General features: G+C 39.1%; 1 protein-coding gene and 1 pseudogene across 12 annotated transcripts in view; one reads left to right on the top strand and one right to left on the bottom strand.

Moving 5' to 3' along the window:
* Nucleotides 1–21,809, top strand: part of SCMH1 (Scm polycomb group protein homolog 1) — a 175,574-nt gene that overhangs the window by 131,432 nt on the left and 22,333 nt on the right. For 11 of the 12 annotated variants that reach the window (XM_041737954.1, XM_041737956.1, XM_041737946.1 and 8 more), the window contains 2 exons: nt 1,351–1,583; nt 5,144–5,270. The exons of the other annotated variant lie outside the window; for it this stretch is intronic. In XM_041737954.1, coding sequence (XP_041593888.1) covers nt 1,351–1,583; nt 5,144–5,270 — 360 coding nt within the window. The remainder of the gene's footprint in view (nt 1–1,350; nt 1,584–5,143; nt 5,271–21,809) is intronic. 12 annotated transcript variants of the gene reach the window in all.
* Nucleotides 6,333–20,416, bottom strand: LOC121481367 (annotated as a pseudogene).

The raw sequence follows: 21,809 nt of genomic DNA, 5'->3' as shown, positions 1-21,809 counted from the left end.
GCAAAGTCCTACACGATCTTATTGCTACTTCCTTTCTAACCTGAATCCCCTCCACTCCTCTCTTTGCTCACTCAATTCTAGCTGTACTGACCTCCTTACCATTTCTCAAATACATTGACATGTTCCCATCTCAGAATCTTTGCACTTGTTATGTACCCTCTACTTGGGAGGGTTTTTTTCTCAGATCTTCACATGGCTTTGCCTTTATTTCATTTGGAAGTTCTGTGTAAATGTCATCTCCTCAAAGCGAACTTTCCTTACTACCCCACATAATTTTCATCATAGCACTTACCTGGCATTATACAGTATATTTATTTGTCTGTTTTCTGTCTCCTCAACTAGGAGGTAAGCTCCACAAGAGTGGCAACTGTGTTTTGTTAACTTATAATAAGTGCTCAGTAACTATTTGTGGGATGAATTAGATGTGCTTACCTTGAAGCATTCTCGGTTTAAAGAATAGATGAATGGTTGGAGTAAAATTGAAAGTACTCTAACATAAATGTCTCCAGAATGCTTTGGGGGTAGAGTGGTACTGACTTATTTGGGGAATAATCAGACAAGACCTCAGTAAGGAGGTGGCCCTGGAACTGAGTGCTGGAATCTGAGTATTGATTTTTACTTGACTAGGAATAATAGGGAACTCAACATATATGAATAAATTGGTTTTCAGAAAACAATTGAGCTAGAATATAGGGGGGCTGTGTGTCAAGAAGTGACAACAGACATCACCAGAGAGCAAGGCAAGGGTAAAGTCACAAAAGTCCCTGGATATCAGGATAGAGAATTTGGACTTTACCTTAAAGGTAATATGGAGCAAAGATTTTTGAAGTAAGGAGAGATGCTGTCAAGTATTTCTATGTGTTTCACTACTCCTCATTGCAATAATCGTACTAAAACTTTAAGTAGATTGGTGAAGAAAATGTGTAACTTGGTTGTCAGGGCCTAGTTTCAAAATATAAGTCCTTATCCTAGTTCACTGTATAACCCGGATAAGGCATCATTTCCTCTGCTGAGCTTTGGAACTTCATTCTTAGCAGGAAGGGATTGTAGGCTTCTAAAAGTCATTCCATCTCTGAGCCTATGGTTCTGTTTATATGCTTTAACTAGATGCCTTGGGGAGAAAAATTTAATATTTTCTCTGCATCTGTCAGAAATAATTAAAACTTCCCATTCTAACCAATCTAAATTCAGTTCTCCTCTGAGATTTTCTAACATTTAGGTCAGATGCCAGGAAACTAGCTTCTTGGAATAAAACTACCCAAGCAGAAGTAGCAAGTTTTTTTCCCCCTCTCTTTGGGATGGGAATGCAGGTGGGAGGAGGGGGTGATAGAATGAGTCTTTTTCTTGCAGTTGTGATTCCAAAGAATCCCTATCCTGCATCTGATGTGAACACTGAGAAGCCCAGCATCCACAGCAGCACCAAAACTATCTTGGACCATCAACCAGGGCAGAGGGGGCGTAAACCAGGAAAGAAGCGGGGCCGGACACCCAAGCCCCTAATTCCCCACCCCATCTCTACCCCATCCAAGTCAGCTGAACCTTTGAAATTCCCAAAGAAGAGGGGTCCCAAACCTGGCAGTAAGGTAGGTAAAAATGCGGGTTTCCTAGAAAGGGATAATGGGCTTTAAAGGGATAACTCACCCATATCCATCCATCTTGGAAAGGGGCATGTCTGGCCCTATTTTCCACCTTGTGTATGCTTTTAACAGGAATCTCCTAGATTGTCATCCCTGCTTAGCTACTTATCTGGGTGTTAGTAATATCAGAGATAGGATGGTATGGATAAGAAACAAACTTTGACCTTGAAAGCTACTCACATTTGCGGGAATTCTGGTCTAATGTCTTCCCTAGATGGAAGACCCCACTCCTAATTGTTAAGCTACCCAGAGTGGACGCCCAGGCACATGAACAGAAAGAAAGAGAAAATTGACTCTATAAATGTATTTCTTTTTCTATCCCTGCCCCTTCTTTTTAAAAAGAAAGAATTATTGAATAACTTGTAAGTATCAGACTCTGTATCAGACACCATTACATACATATTACATAATGATCACAAAACCCTAGGAGATGAGTAGTTAGTGTTTATGTTATCTGATAGTTAAGAAATTTGAGACTTAGATATGTGAAAAGATTTCCCTAAGGTCACATAGCTAATAAATGGCAAAGGCGCCAGAGATGGGGCTACAGGTGTTCTGGTTCCATGGTCACTGCTGCCCAACCATGGGTACCATGAGCACTCTCCCACATTTCCTGAAGAAGATAACAGTTATCTCTAGTGCAGGAAAAGACTACTGAGTTAAGCTTCACTGAGCACTGTAACTGCAAGTACCACCTTTTAGTCATGACCAGTTTTTCATGCATGTCTTCCCTAGGGAAACCATTGATAAGAAAGTTCCTCAGCTGTTTCTCTACAGCTTCCTTTAGCATCACCTTCTCCACTCACCTCTCGTCAAGGCATTTCTTTGCAGATCCCTCCTGAACTAGACTTCCTCAATTTTAATGTGAAAATGATAGCTAGTTCTCTTTGGGCACCCCATCCTAATCTCATGAGTTCCTTCCTAAGTTTGGTTGGTTGGTTAAATGGTTGATTGATTGGTTTTGTTCTGTTTATTAACTTCAGCTGACTTCAGTTCCTCTAGAATATAAGCTGCTCAAGGTCAAGAACCTAATCTTGTTCTTCTCTTTTTCTCCTGTAGTACCTTATATCTCAGTCTCTTTGGAGATGTTCAATATGTGCAGGATGGATGATTTTAGTTATGATGTTCTAATTGGGATTATCTCTTAATTGGCTTTGAATTCTTTTTGTTTGTTTGTTTGTTTGTTTGTTTTGGCTTTGAATTCTTGATATCGCATCCTGATCTTTCTGTGTAACACATATGATCCTGATCTATCTACCACTAACCCCTAACCCAGGTCCTGATTCATTTTTGTCTCTACTACTCTCTTCTTATTCTTCTGCTATGGAGAGAGACTGAAGGCTCTAAAGATTCCAAGTCCAGAAAAGCCATGCGTTCGATGATGTGAAGACATTTTGAGGACATCAGATTAAAGAGGGAGAAAACTTATAAGGTTTCAAAGACAGAACCAGAACCAAAAAGTAGAAACTCAAGCAGACAGGCTTTGTCTCAACATATGAGGAATAGTTAAATCTATCCCAAAACAGATGTATTGATCTGAAAAAAAAAAAAAGTGGGAAAGGAAAGAGAGAGGGAAGGAGAGAGGAATAGTGATGTACCATCACTAGAGGCATTTTGTCAGGGACTGGATGACCCGTATGGGAGGGATGTTTTCAGGAAGAGGGAAGTAGGAGAGGGATGGTTGGATTAAGTGGCCTTTAAGATCCTTCAAAACCTAAACACTATGATTCTATGATTGCCTCTGCTTTGCTTCCTCAAGCAGTCCTAAACATAGTAATAACCAAAGTCTCCTTTCTTTCCAACCCTCTTGAAAACAATAATTCTCCTCTTATCCAGTATTTTATGGGCTGGCATTTGACTCGCTAATTCTCCCTCCTATCCTTTTGCCTACTTTTATAAATGAATATGCCTTCCACTTAACCCATGACCTTTCTGTTCCTTTCTGAAGCAGAGTGGTTTCATGATGAGAGCAGAGGCTTCGAAGCCAACAAACAGGTTTATATCTCATCTCCATTTGTTACCACATGTGTGACTGTGAAACTTTGAATAAGGTTCTGAGCCCCAGTTTTCTCACCAATAAAGTGGAGATGAGGTAATATATGAAGAGATATAATGAGTCTAAATGCACCTATCTCAAAACAGTAATGCCTTCCGTCTCTCTGCTTTCTACTACAATATTTGGGCACCAAACTCACCAGGCATTTTCCTTCAGGGACCCCATGAAATCATACCACTAATTCCATGAAGATGAACTGCCATTTCCTTTCCTCCCTGACCCCTTGCATATTTAGACTTTTACTTTTAGCAGTATCAGAAAAAAAAAATAAGGAGGAAATGTCCATGTCCCACATATGCTTTGAATGTTTCTTAAGTGTTTGCATGATAGCTTCCACAGACAAGGCCATCTTATATATGCCCGTTGTCACTGGTACTATTGCTTTACATCATACACTCCTAGAAGGCAGACAGATTTATATACCTCCCAGCAGTGGACCCTACATAGGACATTTAGTAAAAAAGGGATTTCTGGATCTCAGTGATGATTATGTTTTTCTTGCACTCAGAACGGCTTTTAGAAAACTATTTCTTGAAAAGAACCTTCTGGGATCTTATTCCCCTAGAGACTGCCCCGAACAGCATAGAGAAGATACTAGATTTTTCTCGAATCATTTTCATTACTTCCCCCATTATTGGGTTTCTGTACTGTATGCTTCATTGAAAATATTTATTGAGACTTATTATATGGCAGTTGCTGTGCCAGAAATGGTACTCAGACTCAGAACCTCAAGGAGCTCCAGGCTAATAGAGGACACCAGTGTCTAAATATATATGACAATACATTGTGACAGATTCAACACAGAGTACAGAGGTAGCACAAAAGAGACAGTAGAAGAAATCTAGAAATATTTCCTGGAAAAACATATATTTATGAAGTAAAAAAAGAAAGAAAGGGCATTCCAGGAAGAAAAGACAGTTTATTACTGTAAAGGCATGGCCGAGGTAAAACCACAGGGTTTTTAGAGAAGTAATTTAGTTAGAGATTAAACCTTAGAGTATAAAGTTTAAGATTGGAAATGGCAGATGATGAGCTAGAGGTAGGCAGAAGAACGAGTTTGTAGTTAGGGGAAGGGGAAGCAAAGTAAAAATAACATCAAAGTAGACTTAAAACCTCAGCATTTTTTTTTTCCCATTTTTGCTGTTGTCTGCTCAACTGATAAAGAACCTGGAATTTCAAAGGATAGTATTGAATCTAGTATAAAAGACTGTGCATTAAGCTCCAGCTCAGTAGGAGCCCAGAATCTTATACGTAAGTTTAGAAAATTTTTACTAAGCCTCTACTATATGTAAAGTGCTGAGCAAGATTCTGTATGGAAAACCAAGATAAAACACAGCCCCGTCCACAGAAATATTTCCATCCCATGGGTAAATCAAGGGCTAGGAATAGAGGAATCAGAAGACAAGTTACCTGTCACGGGTAGCAAACTTCTCCCCATCCATTTTGACAGAGGAAGCCTCGGACTTTGCTGAACCCACCACCCACCTCACCAACAACCAGCACCCCCGAACCGGATACCAGCACTGTACCCCAAGATGCTGCCACCATCCCCAGCTCAGCCATGCAGGCCCCCACAGGTAAGAGCAGATCATGGGATCAGCTGCCACAAGCCCCAGGCCCCCCTATCTGTCCTTTATCTTATCTTGCACCAGCAGTTAGCCCCCCAGTTAACCTAAATCAAATCTTTAAACAGATGTTTTATCTTTGGCATTTAAAATCGTTTCAGAGAAACCTTCATCCTTTCAAAACAATGAAAGAAACTTGGATAGATATCCTGTGAACTCGGAATTGGGGAGTTGGGGTGTGGGGATAGGGCAGAAGTGGAGCTAGCACCAGGAGCACCCCCATCCCACCCCACCCCATGCCCAGTTTGTATTAATACCCATCCTTTCCAGTTCTGAGTGCTCCCTTTTTACCGATCCCTTCCAGAATCCTTCCAGCATTACAATAATCCTGCCATCCCTCCAATATGTGTGCAACTGCTCTGATTTTTTTTCTAGTGAAAATAGTCTTTATAGAATATTTAGAAAACAGGACTGTGGGACATGTTGCTCATTAAGAACTTTGGTACAATATAACACATGTGGGACAGTCTGTACCTGCCCAGTGCCCACAGGGCTATGCATTCGACAGCACAACTAGACACCCAGTAGCTGCATAGGAAAAGCTTAGCAATTTAAAAATCACTCATATACTTTATAGCTAAAATTTTTTCTGTAAGTTTTACTTCATAGTAGAGCTTACTCTTCTGACTTAAAGAAATGGCACAGAACTAAGCTAATCAGCTTGGCTTTTTGTATTTATTTTCTTTCTTTATTGGAGGAAAAACAGTAACAGTGAATTCAGCCTTTCAACAGCCACTTGTGTTTCACAGAGCTCTAGTCAAACCCACACAGCCTTTCCTCAGAGAAATCAGAGCTGTGAGCCTCTTCACTGCCTGGGGCTCTTAGCTGCACTCAGGGGCGCACATGCGGGTAGCACAGAGCTCCTGCTACCGCAGAAACAGGATGCTCTGGGGAGCATTGTCTGCAGAGCCTGCTTTTGAGGTACTAGTTTCATGTGGTATTTTTTTCCCCTAAAGGAATCCTTTTTCCTATAGTGTAACTGCCACACAGTGTCATAGTTATTGTTTTCCTAGCTCAGGTCCCTTCCCCTCCCCAGTCTTCAGGCCCTCCCTCAGTAATTTGTGCTGCAGCAAAGTTTGAGGAAAATTGCATGACTGGTGAGACATCATCTTTGGGAACCATCATCTTTGCCCTCAATCAGTTAAAATAAGAATAGCAGTTACAGGCTTCATTTCTGGGATCGTATCAGCAAAACAGTCCAACTCAGGATCTTGTACTGGCTTCTTTTTTACTTGAATTGGTAAACTCTCCTAAACTCAGTTCTGATGGAACCTTAGGCCTCCTTTCTTGTGACACATTTCAGTGGCTTGGTTTGATCTGGCTCATCCCCACTTTGCGCAAGACTGGTCTTTTGGGGTAAGCTTGATCTCAAAAGCTTGGACTCTTCAGTGAATGGAAGCAGAGGAGGAAATGCCTTTTGCTCCCCAAGGTAATAGGTTTTGCAGCCGTGGTTCCACCTCCAGAGTATATCTCAGTGTCTTAGCTGCTGAGCTCAAAGTCATCCCGCATCTCCTCGTTAGTGAGCGAGGACTTGGGAGCATCATAGCATTTCTCTGGGGCAGATATATACATGGACAGTTTTGTTTGCCGACCCCTTTAGCTCACTCTAATAAGGCCCCTCTTCAGCCTTTTTAGACCTTGATGGGAAGGAGTTTTCACTGTGTTCTGAGGTACTTTTTACATCTGGGATTCCATTCATGGGAAATTAAATAGGCTAAGAAAATCCACCGTCAGGAAGGGTCAATAGTTTTCATAGAACTGGAGGCAGTGTGTTTGAAGATATCTTTCTCCTCCTACCATCACCTCTAATCCAAGTAGACCAGCATTGCTGGGCTGTAAAGAGTAACTGCCACAATGGAATCACTGGCATCCCGCCAGCCTGGTGACACGTGTGGCAAGGTGACTTTCTTCAGGTGCTCCTGAATGAATCGCTCCATGTCGGCCTCCAGGTGGGACAGCAGCTTGTTCCACATGTGCTTCACCTCAATAGCTGGAGCAGCACGGGGCTCACCTAGGACTGGAACAGGGCCAGCAAGAACAGGCAGTGGGGTTCTGGGGTTTTTCCCAGTGCATTGTTTTTATGGGGCCAAGCAGGGGAGGAAGAAAACTCTTAAAGGCTGCTGGCTCTGCACACACCAACTGATTAAGCAGAAGAGGCACCAACCACAATGCTATTAATTCCTCTTACTAGCAGCTGAAACTTGAAGAATTCCATTTTTCTCATCTTTACTCTTCAATGTTAAACTTTTCAAGAAATCCACAACTTCTAGAAAATCATTCTTGAAGAAGTCATGGGACAGTTACGTGAGAGCACTGGCTGACATTTTAGGATGGGATTCCACAAAGTCTGTTGAAAGCTGGAGAGAACGTCCACCAACACTGAAATTCAGAGCTACAGTTCATTTCCAGTGAGAGCCTTCACCTTCTTTTCAGGATGACGAGGGCAAAAACCAGTCTCTAAAATCCCAAACAAAACTCTGGCTAATTTTTCTTTTAAGTCCTTGATGGTGGCAAACCTTGGTACTGTGAGAGTGAACTTGATTTTGGAGACCAGCCAGTGAACATTTGATTCAGAGCAGTGTGGTGGCTGCAGTGGGCAGGTAGTCAACGAGGGTTATGTATATCTTTTTCCATTTCATAAACCAGCCGTCTATGAAGGTAACTTTAGAAGAGCTACACCGCTGGAATCCCAATGGGATTACTGTAAAGAACAAGACTCATTTCTTACGTTGTAAAGAGACATGTGAAACCTCACTCTGGTTATTCTGTAGATCCTCCACCTTCTTTAAGCAATTGGAATGATCTCCAGGGAAGTTAGCAGAGTCTTTTTCTTAGGAGTTAAGTATGTCTCCACCCAAATCCTGGAACATTTGAGTTTCATGGGAAGGCCAGCTCTGGTTTCTTCTCCACATAACCTTTGGGTCCTATTACATAATTTCTCCAAATATATTATCTGCATCTAAGCCCAGCCAGTTGTTGGGTTAGCTTCATGCAAGAGTATCATTAAATTAATGAACAGTGGCCTTTGCTCCTAAGTCCCATGGATGAGGAATAAAAAACAGATAAACACCTTGGTAACAATACTGATTATATGTTTTCCAACGTCATGGCATGTCCCCTAGATGCCTATATATTTGCTTGGTTTATCCACATCATTCTAGATACCACTAAGGGACTTGTGTACCTTTTCAACCTTACCTAGAAGACCCACAGCAATGACTGTACCTCACTATTCCATTTAAGTGATGCAGGTTCCATTTAAATCTGACCATCACTGAGCTGGCGTCCCTTCCTCAACCAGACTCTCACAGCCTAAGAAAAGTGGGAACTTGCTTTCCATCTCTGTTTCCTGCTCCTGGACAGTCTAAGCAGTTTTGACCATTCATTGTGTGGCTATCCTCTACCTGGGCCTTGGCTCATTCTGTGTGTCCTTGACATCACTTCCCTTTCTAAGCCTCAGTTTCCACACTTATGCAGTGGAAACATTAGATGAAGTTACCGTTTACAGACTCTTCAAATGTGAACAGTAAAAGCTATCATGGATTGAAAGCTAAGTGCCACACTGTATCCTTTATACCTCCCTCTCATTTTTTTAACTGCACAACACTTTTTAAGAGTTAAGTTTTTTTTTCAGTTATATACGTGCTCATAATTTAAAGGAACAATATGTTTTTAAGAATTACGACAAAAACAAAACAGACTGGCCACCTTTTCCCCCGTCATTTCTCACTAAATGCAATCACTTTTAATTCAGCTATTCTTTTATTTACCTCCAGATGTGTGAATGGCATGTTGATATTGCTAATTGTTTTTATGCTTCAGGCATTTTTTAACTGACAACCCACTTTAGAAGTTGAAGATTTAACTCTTCTTAATCTCCTTGTCCCTTACCCACCCACACATACTTCCCTATTTTAATACCATGATATTATAATTTTGATTAGATTTCAGTATTTTGTCTTTTTTTTTTTTTAAGATTTTATTTATTATGAGAGAGAGAGAGAGAGGCAGAGACACACGCAGAGGAAGAAGCAGGCTCCATGCAGGGAGCCTGATGTGGGACTCAGTCCCGGGTCTCCAGGATCATGCCCTGGGCTGAAGGTGGCACTAAACCTCTGAGCCACCCGGACCGCCCAGTATTTTGTCATTGTAATTTGTGGCATACTGTTCTCAGCTGAGCCAAGTAGTGTACTGTGATTACTTTTCCTTTGTTGCACATGTTGTTTTCAGAGTAAATCTTGTTGATTTCTTTATGTGTTTATTTTGCTAGTACTAATTCAACCTTAAGCTCTCATTACTGTGTACGTATCTCTTTATGTCCAAGCACTTTATATATTCTATCATTTCATACTGTCATGAAGAAGTCTCTTCTGAAGCCTGCTGAGTTCCTTGACATCTTCTTCACCTCCCTTTCGTATTATTCCCAGTTTGCTCCTTCCCCTGTCTTTGTTTTCCCATGTAAATCTTACATTGCATGTTTAATTTTACATGAAACCTGTTTGTTTTCTTCGATGTTGTCTTCATCCCTAGTGTTCTGCAGTCTTACCTAGGATGAGACACTGCCATGCTGGCCCTTGTGTGTGCCCATTCATTTAGTTTCTTGAAATTTTCTTAAAATCTTTCGTCAGGGATTTTCTCCTTCTTCTTTGTCTCTCTGCACTCCTCCTGACACACATTGTTCATGATGTTGAACCTCTTGAACCTGCGCTATAATATTCTTAACCCTCTTTAATCTTCTCCTTATTCTCTTTGACTTTTTGCTCAACTTTTTTCAAAGCTTTTCTCAACTCTATCTTCCAAATTTTGTATTGAGTTTCTCATGTCTAGCATCTTACTTTTAAGTATCACTATTCATTACTCTAGTGGCATTTTCCAATGGGTGTTTAGTGGAAAACCAGTCCTGCAAAATGATTGCATAAAAGAATTTTACATACATTTAGGATATTTGTCACATACATTTAGAAAAGGCTTATGCTCTACTTCTCCACTCTTGGATATTTGCATCTGCTAGCTCTTTTTTGTTTTCTGAATTTTTTACTAGACAGTTTTTTCAGGTTCACAGCAAAATTGAGCAGAAGGTCCAGAGATTTTCCATATACCCCTGCCTCCATACATGCATAGGCTTCTCCATTATCAACATCCCTTACCAGAGTAGTAACTACATTTGTTTCAAGTGATGAACCTCCATTGAAACATCATTATCATTCAAGATCCATAGCTTACACTACGGTTCTCTCTTGGGGTTGTACATTCTATGGGTTTTCACAAATGTATAATGATATGTATCCACCATTCTAGGATCATACAAAATAGTTTACCTGCCCTAAAAATCCTCCATGCTATGCCTATTCATCCCTCCTTGCCCTCTAACCCCTGGCAACCACTCATCTTTTTACTGTCTCTATAATTTTTCCTTTTTCAGAATGTCATAAAGTTGAAGCCATGCAGTATGTATAGCCTTTTCACCTAGTAATATGCATTTACATTTTCTTCATGTCTTTTTCATGGCTCATTTCTTTTTAGGGCTGAATAATATACCATCGTCTGGCTATACCACAGTTCATCTATTCACCTACTGAAGGACATCTTGGTTCCTTCCAAGTTTGAGTAATTATGAATTAAGTGGCTATAAACATTCATGTGCAGGTTTTTCTGTGGACATAAATCTTAAATTTCTTTGGATAAATACCAAGGAATAAGATTTCTGGATCATATGGTAAGAGTGTGTTTGGTTTTGCAAGGTACTGCCAAACTGTCTTTTCCAAAGTGGCTGGACCATTTTGCACTCCCATAAGCAATGAATGAGAGTTCCTTTTTTCACACCCTCGCCAGCATTTGGTGGTGTTAGTGTTCTGGATTTTGGCTGTTCTAATAGATGTGTGGTGGTATTTCATTGTTTTAATTTGCATCTCCCTAATGACATACAGGGGAGAGCATCTTGTTATATGTTTATTTGCTATTTGCATATCTTTTTTGGCAAGGTATCTGTTTAACAGCATTGACCCAATTTTTAATTGGGTTGTTCATTTTCTTATTGAGGGTTTTTTTAATTCTTTGTATATTTTGGAAAACAGTTCTTTATCAGGAGTGCCTTTTGCAGATATTTCTTCCCACTCTATGGCTTTTCTTCTCATTATCTTGATTGTGTCTTTCACAGAGCAGAATATTTTCATTTTAATGAATCCAGCTTATCAGTTATTTCTTTGGTGGTGTATCTAAAAAGTCACTGCCATACGCAAGGTCATTTCATTTTTCTCCTAGTTTATTTTCTAGGAGTCTTATAGTTTTGAATTTTACATTTAGGTCTGTAAACTATTTTGAGTTAATTTTTGTGAAAGTTGTGTATAGGGCCGCCCCGGTGGCGCAGCGGTTTAGCGCCACCTGCAAGCCCAGGGAGTGATCCTGGAGACCCAGGATCGAGTCCCATGTCAGGCTCTCTGTATGATGCCTGCTTTGCCCTCTGCCTGTGTCTCTGCCTCTCTCTCTCTCTCTCTCTCTGTCTCTATGAATAAATAAATAAAATCTTTTTTAAAAAGTTGTGTATAGTCTATATCTAAGTCTCTTTTTTGCATGTGGCTGTCCAGTTATTTAGCACCACTTGTTGAAATGACTACGTTTTTCTTTATTATATTGCCTTTTTTCCTTTGTCAAAAATCAGTTAACTATATTTATGTGGGACTATTTCTTAGCTTTCTATCTGTGCCACTGATCTATTTGTCTATTCTTTCACACTATCTTGACTACTATAGCTTTATAGTGAGTCTTGAAGTAGGGTAGTATCAGTCCTCCAGACTTGTTCTTCTCCTTCAAAATTGTGTTGACTATTTAGAGGTTTTTTTGCCTTTCCATATAAACTTTATAATCAGTTTGTCAGTAGCCATAAAATAACCTGCTGGGATTTCAGTTGAAATTGCATTGAATCTGTAGATTAAATTGGAAAAAACTGACACCTTGACAATATTGAGTCTTCCCGTCCATGAACATAGGATCTCTCTCCATTTATTTCATTTTCTCTTCTTTTATATTTTATTTTATTTTATCATGATAAGTGTACTCTTTTTTTTTTTTTTTTTTTGATAAGTGTACTCTTTAATCCCCATCACCTATTTTACCCATCCCCCCACCGACCTCCCCTCTGGTAACCAAACCATTTGTTCTCTATAGTTAATAGTCTATATTTAGTCTGTATTATAATATTAATTATAGTATTAACTGTATTAAGAGCTTTTTATTATTATTATTTCATTCACCAGAGTTTTTAGTTCTCCTTTTTTGAAAATATTTTATTTATTTGAGAGACAGAATGAGAGAGAGCATGAGCAGGGAGAGAGGCAGATGGGGAAGGAGAGGCAGACTCTCTGCTGAGCAGGGAACCCAATGCTGGGCTCAATCCCTGGGATCATGACCTGAGCCAAAGGCAGATACTTAACTGACTGAGTCACCCAAGTGCCCCTGTAGTTCTCCTTATATAAGTCCTGTACATATTTTGTTAGATTTATACCTAAGTATTTCATTTTTAGAAGTACTAATGTAAATGGTATTGTGTTTTTAACTTCAAATTTCATTTGCTCCTTACTGTTATATAGGAAAGCAATTGACTTTTATGTATTAACCTTGTATCCTACAACCTTATTGTAATTGCTTATTAGTTCCAGAATTTTTTGATCAATTTTTTCATATTCTCTACATAGACATTTCTGTCATCTGTGAACAGAGATAGTTTTATTTCTTCTTTCCCAATCTGTATACCTTCCCAATCTGTTTCCTTATCTTATTACATTAGTCAGAACTTCCAATACAATGATCAAAAGTTGTGACTGGACACCAGGGTGGCTCAGTCAGTTAAGCATCCAACTGTTGATTTCAGCTCAGGTCATGATCTCAGGGTCATGAGATTGAGCCCTGCATCAGGCTCCATGCTCAGTATGGAGTCTGCTTGAGATTTCCCCGCCTTTGCTCCCCCTGACCTCCTGCTCACTCTCTCTGTCTAAAATAAGTAAAATCTTTTTTAAAAGAAGTTATGGTTAGAAGGAACATGCTTACCCTGTTCCCGATCTTAGTGGGAAAGTTTCTAGTCTCCTACCATTAAGTGTGTTAGCTGAAGTTTTTTTCTAGATATTTATCAAGCTGAGGAAGTTCTCCTGTATTCCTAGTTTGCTGAGAGTTTTTATCATAAATGGGTCTTGGATTTTGTCAGAGGTTTTTTGTTATCTATTAATATGATTATGTGATAGTTCTTCTCTAGCCTGCTCATGTGACAGATTACATTAATCGATTTTTAACTGTTTTGAACCAGCCTTGCACACCTGGGATAAATCTCATTTGGTTGTAATGTATAATTCTTTTTATATATTGTTGGATTCGATTTGCTAATAATTTTGCTGATAATTTTTGCATCTATGTCTATGAGAGACATTGATCTTTAATTTTATTGTAATGTTTTTGTCTGGTTTTGGTATTAGGATAATGCCAGCCTCCTAGAATGAGTTAAGAAGTATTCTCTCTGCTTCTATTTTCTAAGAGATTCTAGATAATTGGTAAAATGTATTTCTTAAATGCTTAGTAGAATTCACCAGTGAATCCATCTGAGTCTGGTGCTTTCTATTTTGGAAGGTTAATTATTGATTCAATATCTTTAACAGATATAGGCCTATTCAGATTATCTTTTTCTTCTTTATGAGTTTTGAGAGATTGTGGATTTCATGGATTGGTCCATTTCATCTAGATTATCATATTTGTGGGCCTAGAATTATTCATAGTATTCCTGTGTTATCCTTTTAATGACCATGGATCCATAGTGGTGTCCTCTCTTTTATATCTGATATTAGTAATTTGTGTCATCTTTTTAAGAAATTAGTCTAAAGGGTTATTGATGTTAATCTTTTCAAAGAACCAGCTTTTGGTTTCATTGATATTTTTATTCTTTTTTTTAAATTTTTATTTATTTATGATAGTCACAGAGAGAGAGAGAGAGAGAGAGAGAGAGGCAGAGACACAGGCAGAGGGAAAAGCAGGCTCCATGCACCGGGAGCCCGACGTGGGATTTGATCCCGGGTCTCCAGGATAGCGCCCCGGGCCAAAGGCAGGCGCTAAACCACTGCGCCACCCAGGGATCCCAATATTTTTATTCTTCTATAGATTTCCAATTTCAGTGTCACTGATTTCTGCTCTAATTTTTATTATTTCTTTGCTTATGCTTACTTTAGTTTTAATTTGCTCTTTTTTCTAGTGTTCTAAAGTAGAAGCTTAGATTGTTGATTTCAGATCTTTCTTCTTTTCTAACACATACTGTGCTATATATTTCCTCCCATCCATGGCTTTTGCTGCATCCCAGAAATTTTGTGTTTTTATTTTCATTTAGTTCAAAATATACTTAAATTTCTCTGGAGATTTATTCTTTGACCTATGTGTTATTTATTAATATGTTGTTTAACCTCCAAGTATTGGGGGATTTTCCACCTGCCTTTGTTACAGGTGATTTTTTTGTTTAATTCCATTGTGGTCTAAGAGCAAATATTGAACAATTTCTGTTCTTTTAAATTTGTTAAGATATGCTTTATAGCCCAGTATATGGTTCATCTTCATGATGTCTCATATGAACTTGAGAAGAATATGTGTATAGATATCAGTTATATCCAGTTGATTGATGGTAGGATTGTGTTCTTCAATGTCCTCAGCGATTTTCTGCCTGCTGGATCTGTCCATTTCAGAGAGGGATGATGACGTCTCCAATTATAATAGTAGATCCATCTGTCTATCCTTAGAGTTCTATTAATTTTTACCTTTCATATTTTGATGGTCCTTTGTTAGTTGCATATAAGGTAAGAATTGATATATCTCCTTAGATAAATGACCTCTATATCATTATGTAATGCTTCTCTTTATCTGCAGTAACTTTCCTTGCTCTGAAGTTTACTCCATCTCAAATTAATATAACTATCCCCGCTTTCTTTTGATTAGTGTAAGCATAGTATATCCTTCTCTACCTCTTTACTTTTAATCTATATGTCTCTTTATATTTAAAGTGGATTTCTTGTAGGCAACATATACTTGGATCTTGTTTTTTGGTTCACTTTCAGAATCTCTGTTTTTTAATTAATTGGTGTAGTTAGGACATTGGTATTTAAAATGATTATTGGAGCACCTGGGTGGCTCAGGCAGTTAAGTGTCTGATTCTTGGTTTCTGCTCAGGTCATGATCTCATGGGCCATGGGATTGAGCCTCACATTAGACTCTGAGCTCAGTGCCAGGTCTGCTTGAAAGATTCTCTCCTCTGCCCCTCCCCTTGCTTGCTTGTGCTTACTTGCTCTCTCTCTCTCTCTCTCTCTCTCTCTCTCTTTCTCAAATAAAGAAATCTTTTTTTAAAAAGGTATTATTGCTATAGTTGGTTAAATAGTTTCCATATTTGTTGAGTTTTCTATTTGTTGTCTTTATTCTTTTTTAAAAAAAGATTTTATTTATTCATGAGAGACACAGAGAAAGAGAGAGGCAGAGACACAGAGAGAGAGAGGCAGAGAGAGAAGCAGAATCCATGCAGGGAGCCTGTTGTGGGACTCGATCTGAGGACTCCCGGATCACGCCCTGGGCTGAAGGCAGGCACTTAACCACTAAGCCACCCAGGCATCACAGTGTTGTCTTTATTCTTTATGTCTATTTTTGTCTTCCACTTTTCTCTACCTTTTTCTTTTAGATTTTAGTTATTTATTTGAGAGAGAACACAAGCAGGGTAAGGGGCAGAGGAAGAAGCAGACTCCCCACTGAGCGGGGAGCCCAGTGCATGGTTTGATCCCAAGACTCTGGAATCATGAACTGAGCCTAAGGCAGATGCTTAACTGACTGAGCCATCCGGGAGCCCCTTTTTCTCTGTATTTGGTGGTTTTAATTGAGCATTTTATAGGAGTCCAATTTTTCTCCTTTTTAGTATATGTTATACTTCTTTTTTATTTTTTAGTGATTACCTTAGAGTTTACAATATACATTCATAACTAATCCAAGTCTACTTTCAAACAGCACTGTACCACATCACAGATATAATAACAAATAATCCTAATTCCTCCTTTCCATCCCTTGTATGATTGCTGTCATTCACTTTACTTATACATAAGTATAAATAAGCATATACACACACACATAAGCATACACAAATACATTGTTGTTATTTTTATTTTGAAGAAACTGTTATCTGTCAGACCAGTTAAGAATAAGAAAACTAAGTTTCTTTTTTGCTTTCATCTATTCCTTCTCCAGTGCTTTCTTTCTTTATGTAGATTTGAGTTTCTGATCTGTATTACTTTACCTTCCCTCTAAGGAGTCCCTTGAACCTTTCTTCCAAGGTAACCTATTATCAGCAAACTCCCTCTTTTTTTTTTTTTCTCTGAGAAAGTATTTCTCCTCTACTTTTGAAGGATAATTTGACAAGGTACAGAATTCTAGGTTGGTGTTTTCCCTCAACAGTCTAAGTATTTCCCTGTGGTCTTTTCCTGCTCACATGGTTTCTAAGGATGTTAATTTTTATTGTTGCTCATATGTAGGTAAGGGGGCTTTCACCTCTGGTTTCTTTCAAGATTTTTTTTTAATTTTTGATTTTTTGCATTTTTATATAATATGCCTTATTGTAGGTGGTTTCTTGGTATTTTTCATGCTTGGTATTCTCTGATCTTCCTGAATCTGTGATTTGGTGTCTGATACTAATTTGGGGAAATTCTGTCATTTGTCTTCAAAAATTTCTTTGTTCCTTTCTTCTGCTGGTATTCCTACTGTGTGTATATTATACCTTTTGTAGTGTTTCCATAATTCCTAGATAGTCTCTTGGGTGTTTTGTTTTGTTTTGTTTTGTTTTGTTTTGTTTTGCAGTCTTTTTTCTCTTTCCTTTTTTAGTTTGGCAAATATCTATTGAAATACCATCAAGCCTGGTGATTCTTTTCTTGTTCATGCCCCCTAATGAGTCTACTAATGAGCCCATCAAAGGCATTCATTTCTGGGGCACCTGGGTGGCTCAGTGGTTGAGCATCTGCTCAGGTTGTGATCCTGGGGTCCAGGGATTGAGTCCCACATCAGGCTTCTTGCAGGGAGCCTGCTCCTTCCTCTGCCTGTATCTCTCATGAATAAATAAATAAAATCTTTTTTAAAAAAGGCATTCATTTCTATTATAGTATTTTTTATCCTTAGCATTTCTTTTTGAGTCTCTCAGAATTTCCATCTTTCTGCTTACACTGCACATCTGTTTTTCATGCTGTCTACTTTATCCATTAGAGCCCTTAGCATATTCATCTTAGTTTTAAATTCCCAATCTAGGGATCCCTGGGTGGCGCAGCGGTTTGGCGCCTGCCTTTGGCCCAGGGCGCGATCCTGGAGACCCGGGATCGAATCCCACGTCGGGCTCCCGGTGCATGGAGCCTGCTTCTCCCTCTGCCTGTGTCTCTGCCTCTCTCTCTATCTCTCTGTGACTATCATAAATAAATAAAAATTAAAAAAAAAATAAAAATAAATTCCCAATCTAATACAGCATCCCTGCCATGTCTGAGTCTAGTTCTTATGATTTCTAGTCTAAGACTAGTTTCTTATGCTTGTGCTTTATCTCTTAAAATTGTAGTTTTTGTCCTGTAGTATACCTTGTAATTTTACTCTTGATAGCCAGACATGAAGTAGTAGGTAAAAGGAATTGTTGTAAATAGGCTTTAGTAATATGATGATAAGGTGCTGGGGGAGAAAGTATTCTATAGTCCTGTGATTAGGTCTCAGTCTTTTAGGGGGCCCATGCTGTGAACTTCACCAGTATTTCTTATCCTCCCTTGCCCTTAGATGGGACAGGATGACTAGAGAGGGCTGGAATTGGGTATTTCCCTTCTCCTAGTTAGGTTAGGCTCTGACCAAATCCTCGCAGGGCAAGCTCTGGTAAAATAATTTTTCCAGAGGGCAGGCCTTGTTAAGAAGAGTAGAACACTCTAGCATGTTTTTAAATGGTTCCTTTTCCATGCCCAATGCTTTTCCATGCCCAATGCATGAGGGGATTTTTTTCCAATATTCACTATGAGAATGTTAGTTGATCTCCTGAAGGTAAAACTCTTAGAAAAGTATGGGAAATTCCCACCCCCGCCCTGAGTGGGTCCCCTGGAGTCTTTAACTCTTAGACTCGTCCACACTAAACTTCCAGCAATTGGTCAGTTACAGTTTAGATTTTCCTACCTTGGCACTGGTTACTGTGGAGGTTTCTGCTTGGCAAAATGTGATTTTCTGTACTCACCTATCTCTCCAAACTTGGGTGGCTGCAATTTATCCTGTAACCTCACTCCTCTGATGGATCTAAAAAGGATTGTTAATCTTTTCATTTGTTCAACTTTTCATTTGTTGTTAGGATGGAGTGGCCACTTCCAAGCTCCTTATATACTGAATCCTTCTCCAATTTTTTTATAACCTCTAATTTCATGGGCACAGCACAAAACCAAAACATGACAGTTATAAATATCTTTACAACCTTAAGATAGGGAAAGACTTTCAAAACAAGACAAAAGCATGACCCATAAAAGAAAGGTATATAACCTTTCATATACCAAAAAGAGTAATATCAATATATTCAACTGTATTAAAATTAAGACAGTTCATCTCTCTTCCACATGGCATCATTGGGGTGGCTCAGCTGGGGCCAGAGGATCCAGTTCCAAGAAGGTTCATTCACATGGCTAGCAAAACTGGTGCTGGTTCCTCTACACAGACCTCTCTAAAGGGTAGCTTGTGCTTCCTCATACCATGGTGGCTGCATTCCAAGAGCAAGTGTCCCAGGAGACAGGAAGTGGAGGCTTCCGTTTAAGACTTAAGCCCCCAAATTAGTATAGTGTCATTTTCACCATATTCTACTTAAGCAGTCACAGAGTTCAGATTCAAGAGAAGAATAGACCGTACTCTTCTATGAGAAGAGGGTCAAAGAATTATGGACCATATTTTTAAATCCCTTCACTCTACTCTCTGGACATAAATTATTTACATTTTGCCTGCTTGGGAAATTTATTCTTCTTGCAAGATTCTCCATTTAAAGTCCCATCCCTTTACAACATCAGGCTCTGGATCTAGGATCTCATCAGCTATATCAGATCCAGTTGCAAATGAAACCTCTCAGGTGCAATTCTCAAGTTTAGTAGCTCCTTGAGTGTACTTCTCAATCTGAAGATCTGTGAACTAAAGAAAAATGTTGTCCACTCCCCACAGGTATAGGATAACTTACAGATATACCCATTCAAAAGGGAACAGTCACTGGTTTGTAGAAATTCTGAAATCCAGCTGGGCACATGTTGCCAGTTCCTTAATTAGATCCAATACTACTTTCCTGGGGTTTTCCATGGGTCTTAGTTTTGTCTTCTGAATCATCCTTCCTTTTCCATAAGAAAACTAAGGTTGCTTTCTTGGTCTTCATCCCATCTGGAAAAGGTTTGGGTCTAAAGGATTCTTTCATTTTGTACCATTTCTGTCCCTTTTAATCTGAGCTGACAGTGTTTATGAATGATTCTCTTAGAAACTTGAGGGGTTTTCTGTGACTACCATTGAGATTTCCTTCATTAGACAAAAGTCACAACCTTGAATCTTTTAAAGGTAAGCCCTTCCCTACTTTGGGCTTCCAATATGGCTGCTAGGAGACAATGCCTTTAAGATTCTTAAAAACTTACCGTTTAAGGGAAAGAATCTGCAAAGCTGATCCTTAAGATTCCTGGAGGGCCTTTTGGTCAGAAGGAATCTATGAAGCATAGTCTTAAGTCATTCTAGCCCCTTAATAAATTATTTTATTGCCCCACTCCGTATTTGATCCTTTCTTAATTTAGAATTGTTTGTCTTCTGGAAGGACTAGAAATGAGAAGCACTTTTATTTGTGGAATCTATGAGTCCTGGGCTTTTTTATTTTTTATGTTTTTTTTAAACTCATCTCTCTCATTTTGCATTTTTATCATAGGCAGTAAGAAGCCACCTGGCACTTTAATTACTTCGTCTGGAAATCTCTATCTACTTCACTGAGTCCACCGGGTACACTTACTTCCTGGTTCCACGTTACTGCAGGTGACAGTGTTGTCAAACTCTACATCACTACCTAGCAAGTGTCTCCCATCCTTCATCTTCCAATAAGATTTTCGTCACTTGCCTTAAGTGCTCACTGGCAGCCTCCTCAAAACCTTGTAGGCTTCCACTCTCAAGTTTCTAAAAGAAGCCTTCTGGTAAAAGCATTATCAGGGACAGAAACAGTACAAAACAAAAAGAATCCTTTGATTCCGCCACCTTCTACAGGCTTCTGCTTCAGCCCTTTATGCTTTCACTCCTACCCTTTTCATGGCCCTGTATTGCTGCTTTCTGCTTCCCAGTCCCAAAGCCAAAGCCATGTGTGTTATGCTTTTATTACTGCAGCACCCTATTTCTGGTACCACAGTCCCTTCCACTAATCCTTTGCTACACAGCAAATCACCACCAATTGTGTCTGCTCCACGCAGTGTCAGCTGACATGGTTGACAAGGATTGGAGGACCCACTTCCACCAAGTGGCTAACAAGTCACTTGTAGCTATGGATTTCACTCCACGTAGACTTCACCACAAGGTGGTGGGTTCTACTCACACATGGTAGTTGGGTTCTAAGAGTGAATGTCCCAAGAAAGTGGAAAGTTGTTTTGTGGGGAGGGCCACATTTTTAAAGGTTTTATAATTTAGGAGCACCTGGGTGGCTCTGTCAGTTAGGCATCTGCCTTCGGTCCGGATCATGATCTCAGGGTCGTGGGATCAAGCCCAGTTTCAGACTTCGGCTGCTGGAGATTCTCTCTCTCCTTCTGCCCCTCCCCACCACTTATGCTCACTCACTCTGACTCTGTCTCTCTCAAATAAACAAATATATCTTTAAAAATAATACTAAAGGTTTTATAGTTTGCGTTTTGTATTTCACACTTCAGTCCATGTAGAATTTCTCTCTATAATCATCACTGGGCTGGTTATATTTTTTCTTTTCATATGTTTTAATTAAGTAAAATTTACATGCAGTGAAGTGTACGTATCTTAATGTACAATTAGATGAGTTTTAATCTGTGTAAGCACCATGTAACCACAACCCAAATCAAAATAAAAGTCATTTCTACTGCCCCTAGAAGTCATATCATACATCCTTATGACCAGCCTTCTCTCCTACCTTTATTCTGATTTCTATCACTGTAGATTAGATTTTCCTATTCTTCAACTTAATATATAAATAGAATTATATATACCTTTTGTATCTTTCTTTCACTAAAAATAATGTTTTTGAGAAGCACCCTATCAATAGTTCATTCTTTTGTACTGCTAAGTGCTATTCTGATAAATGAATACACCATAATTTGTATATGTATTCTCTTGTTGACAGACATTTGAGTCGATTCTAGTTTTCTGCTGTTATGACTAAGCTGCTATGACCATTCTTATGGGTGTCTTTTCATAGATCTGTGTCTTCATTTATTTTAACTACTCTTCCTACTCCTTTGAGTTCCTACATTT

This window comes from Vulpes lagopus, chromosome 23 (genome assembly GCF_018345385.1).
Source record: "Vulpes lagopus strain Blue_001 chromosome 23, ASM1834538v1, whole genome shotgun sequence".
Classification (NCBI taxonomy): domain Eukaryota; kingdom Metazoa; phylum Chordata; class Mammalia; order Carnivora; family Canidae; genus Vulpes; species Vulpes lagopus.
The sequence above is the reverse complement of the archived record's forward strand: the minus strand, read 5'-3'. Positions and strand labels throughout refer to the sequence as shown.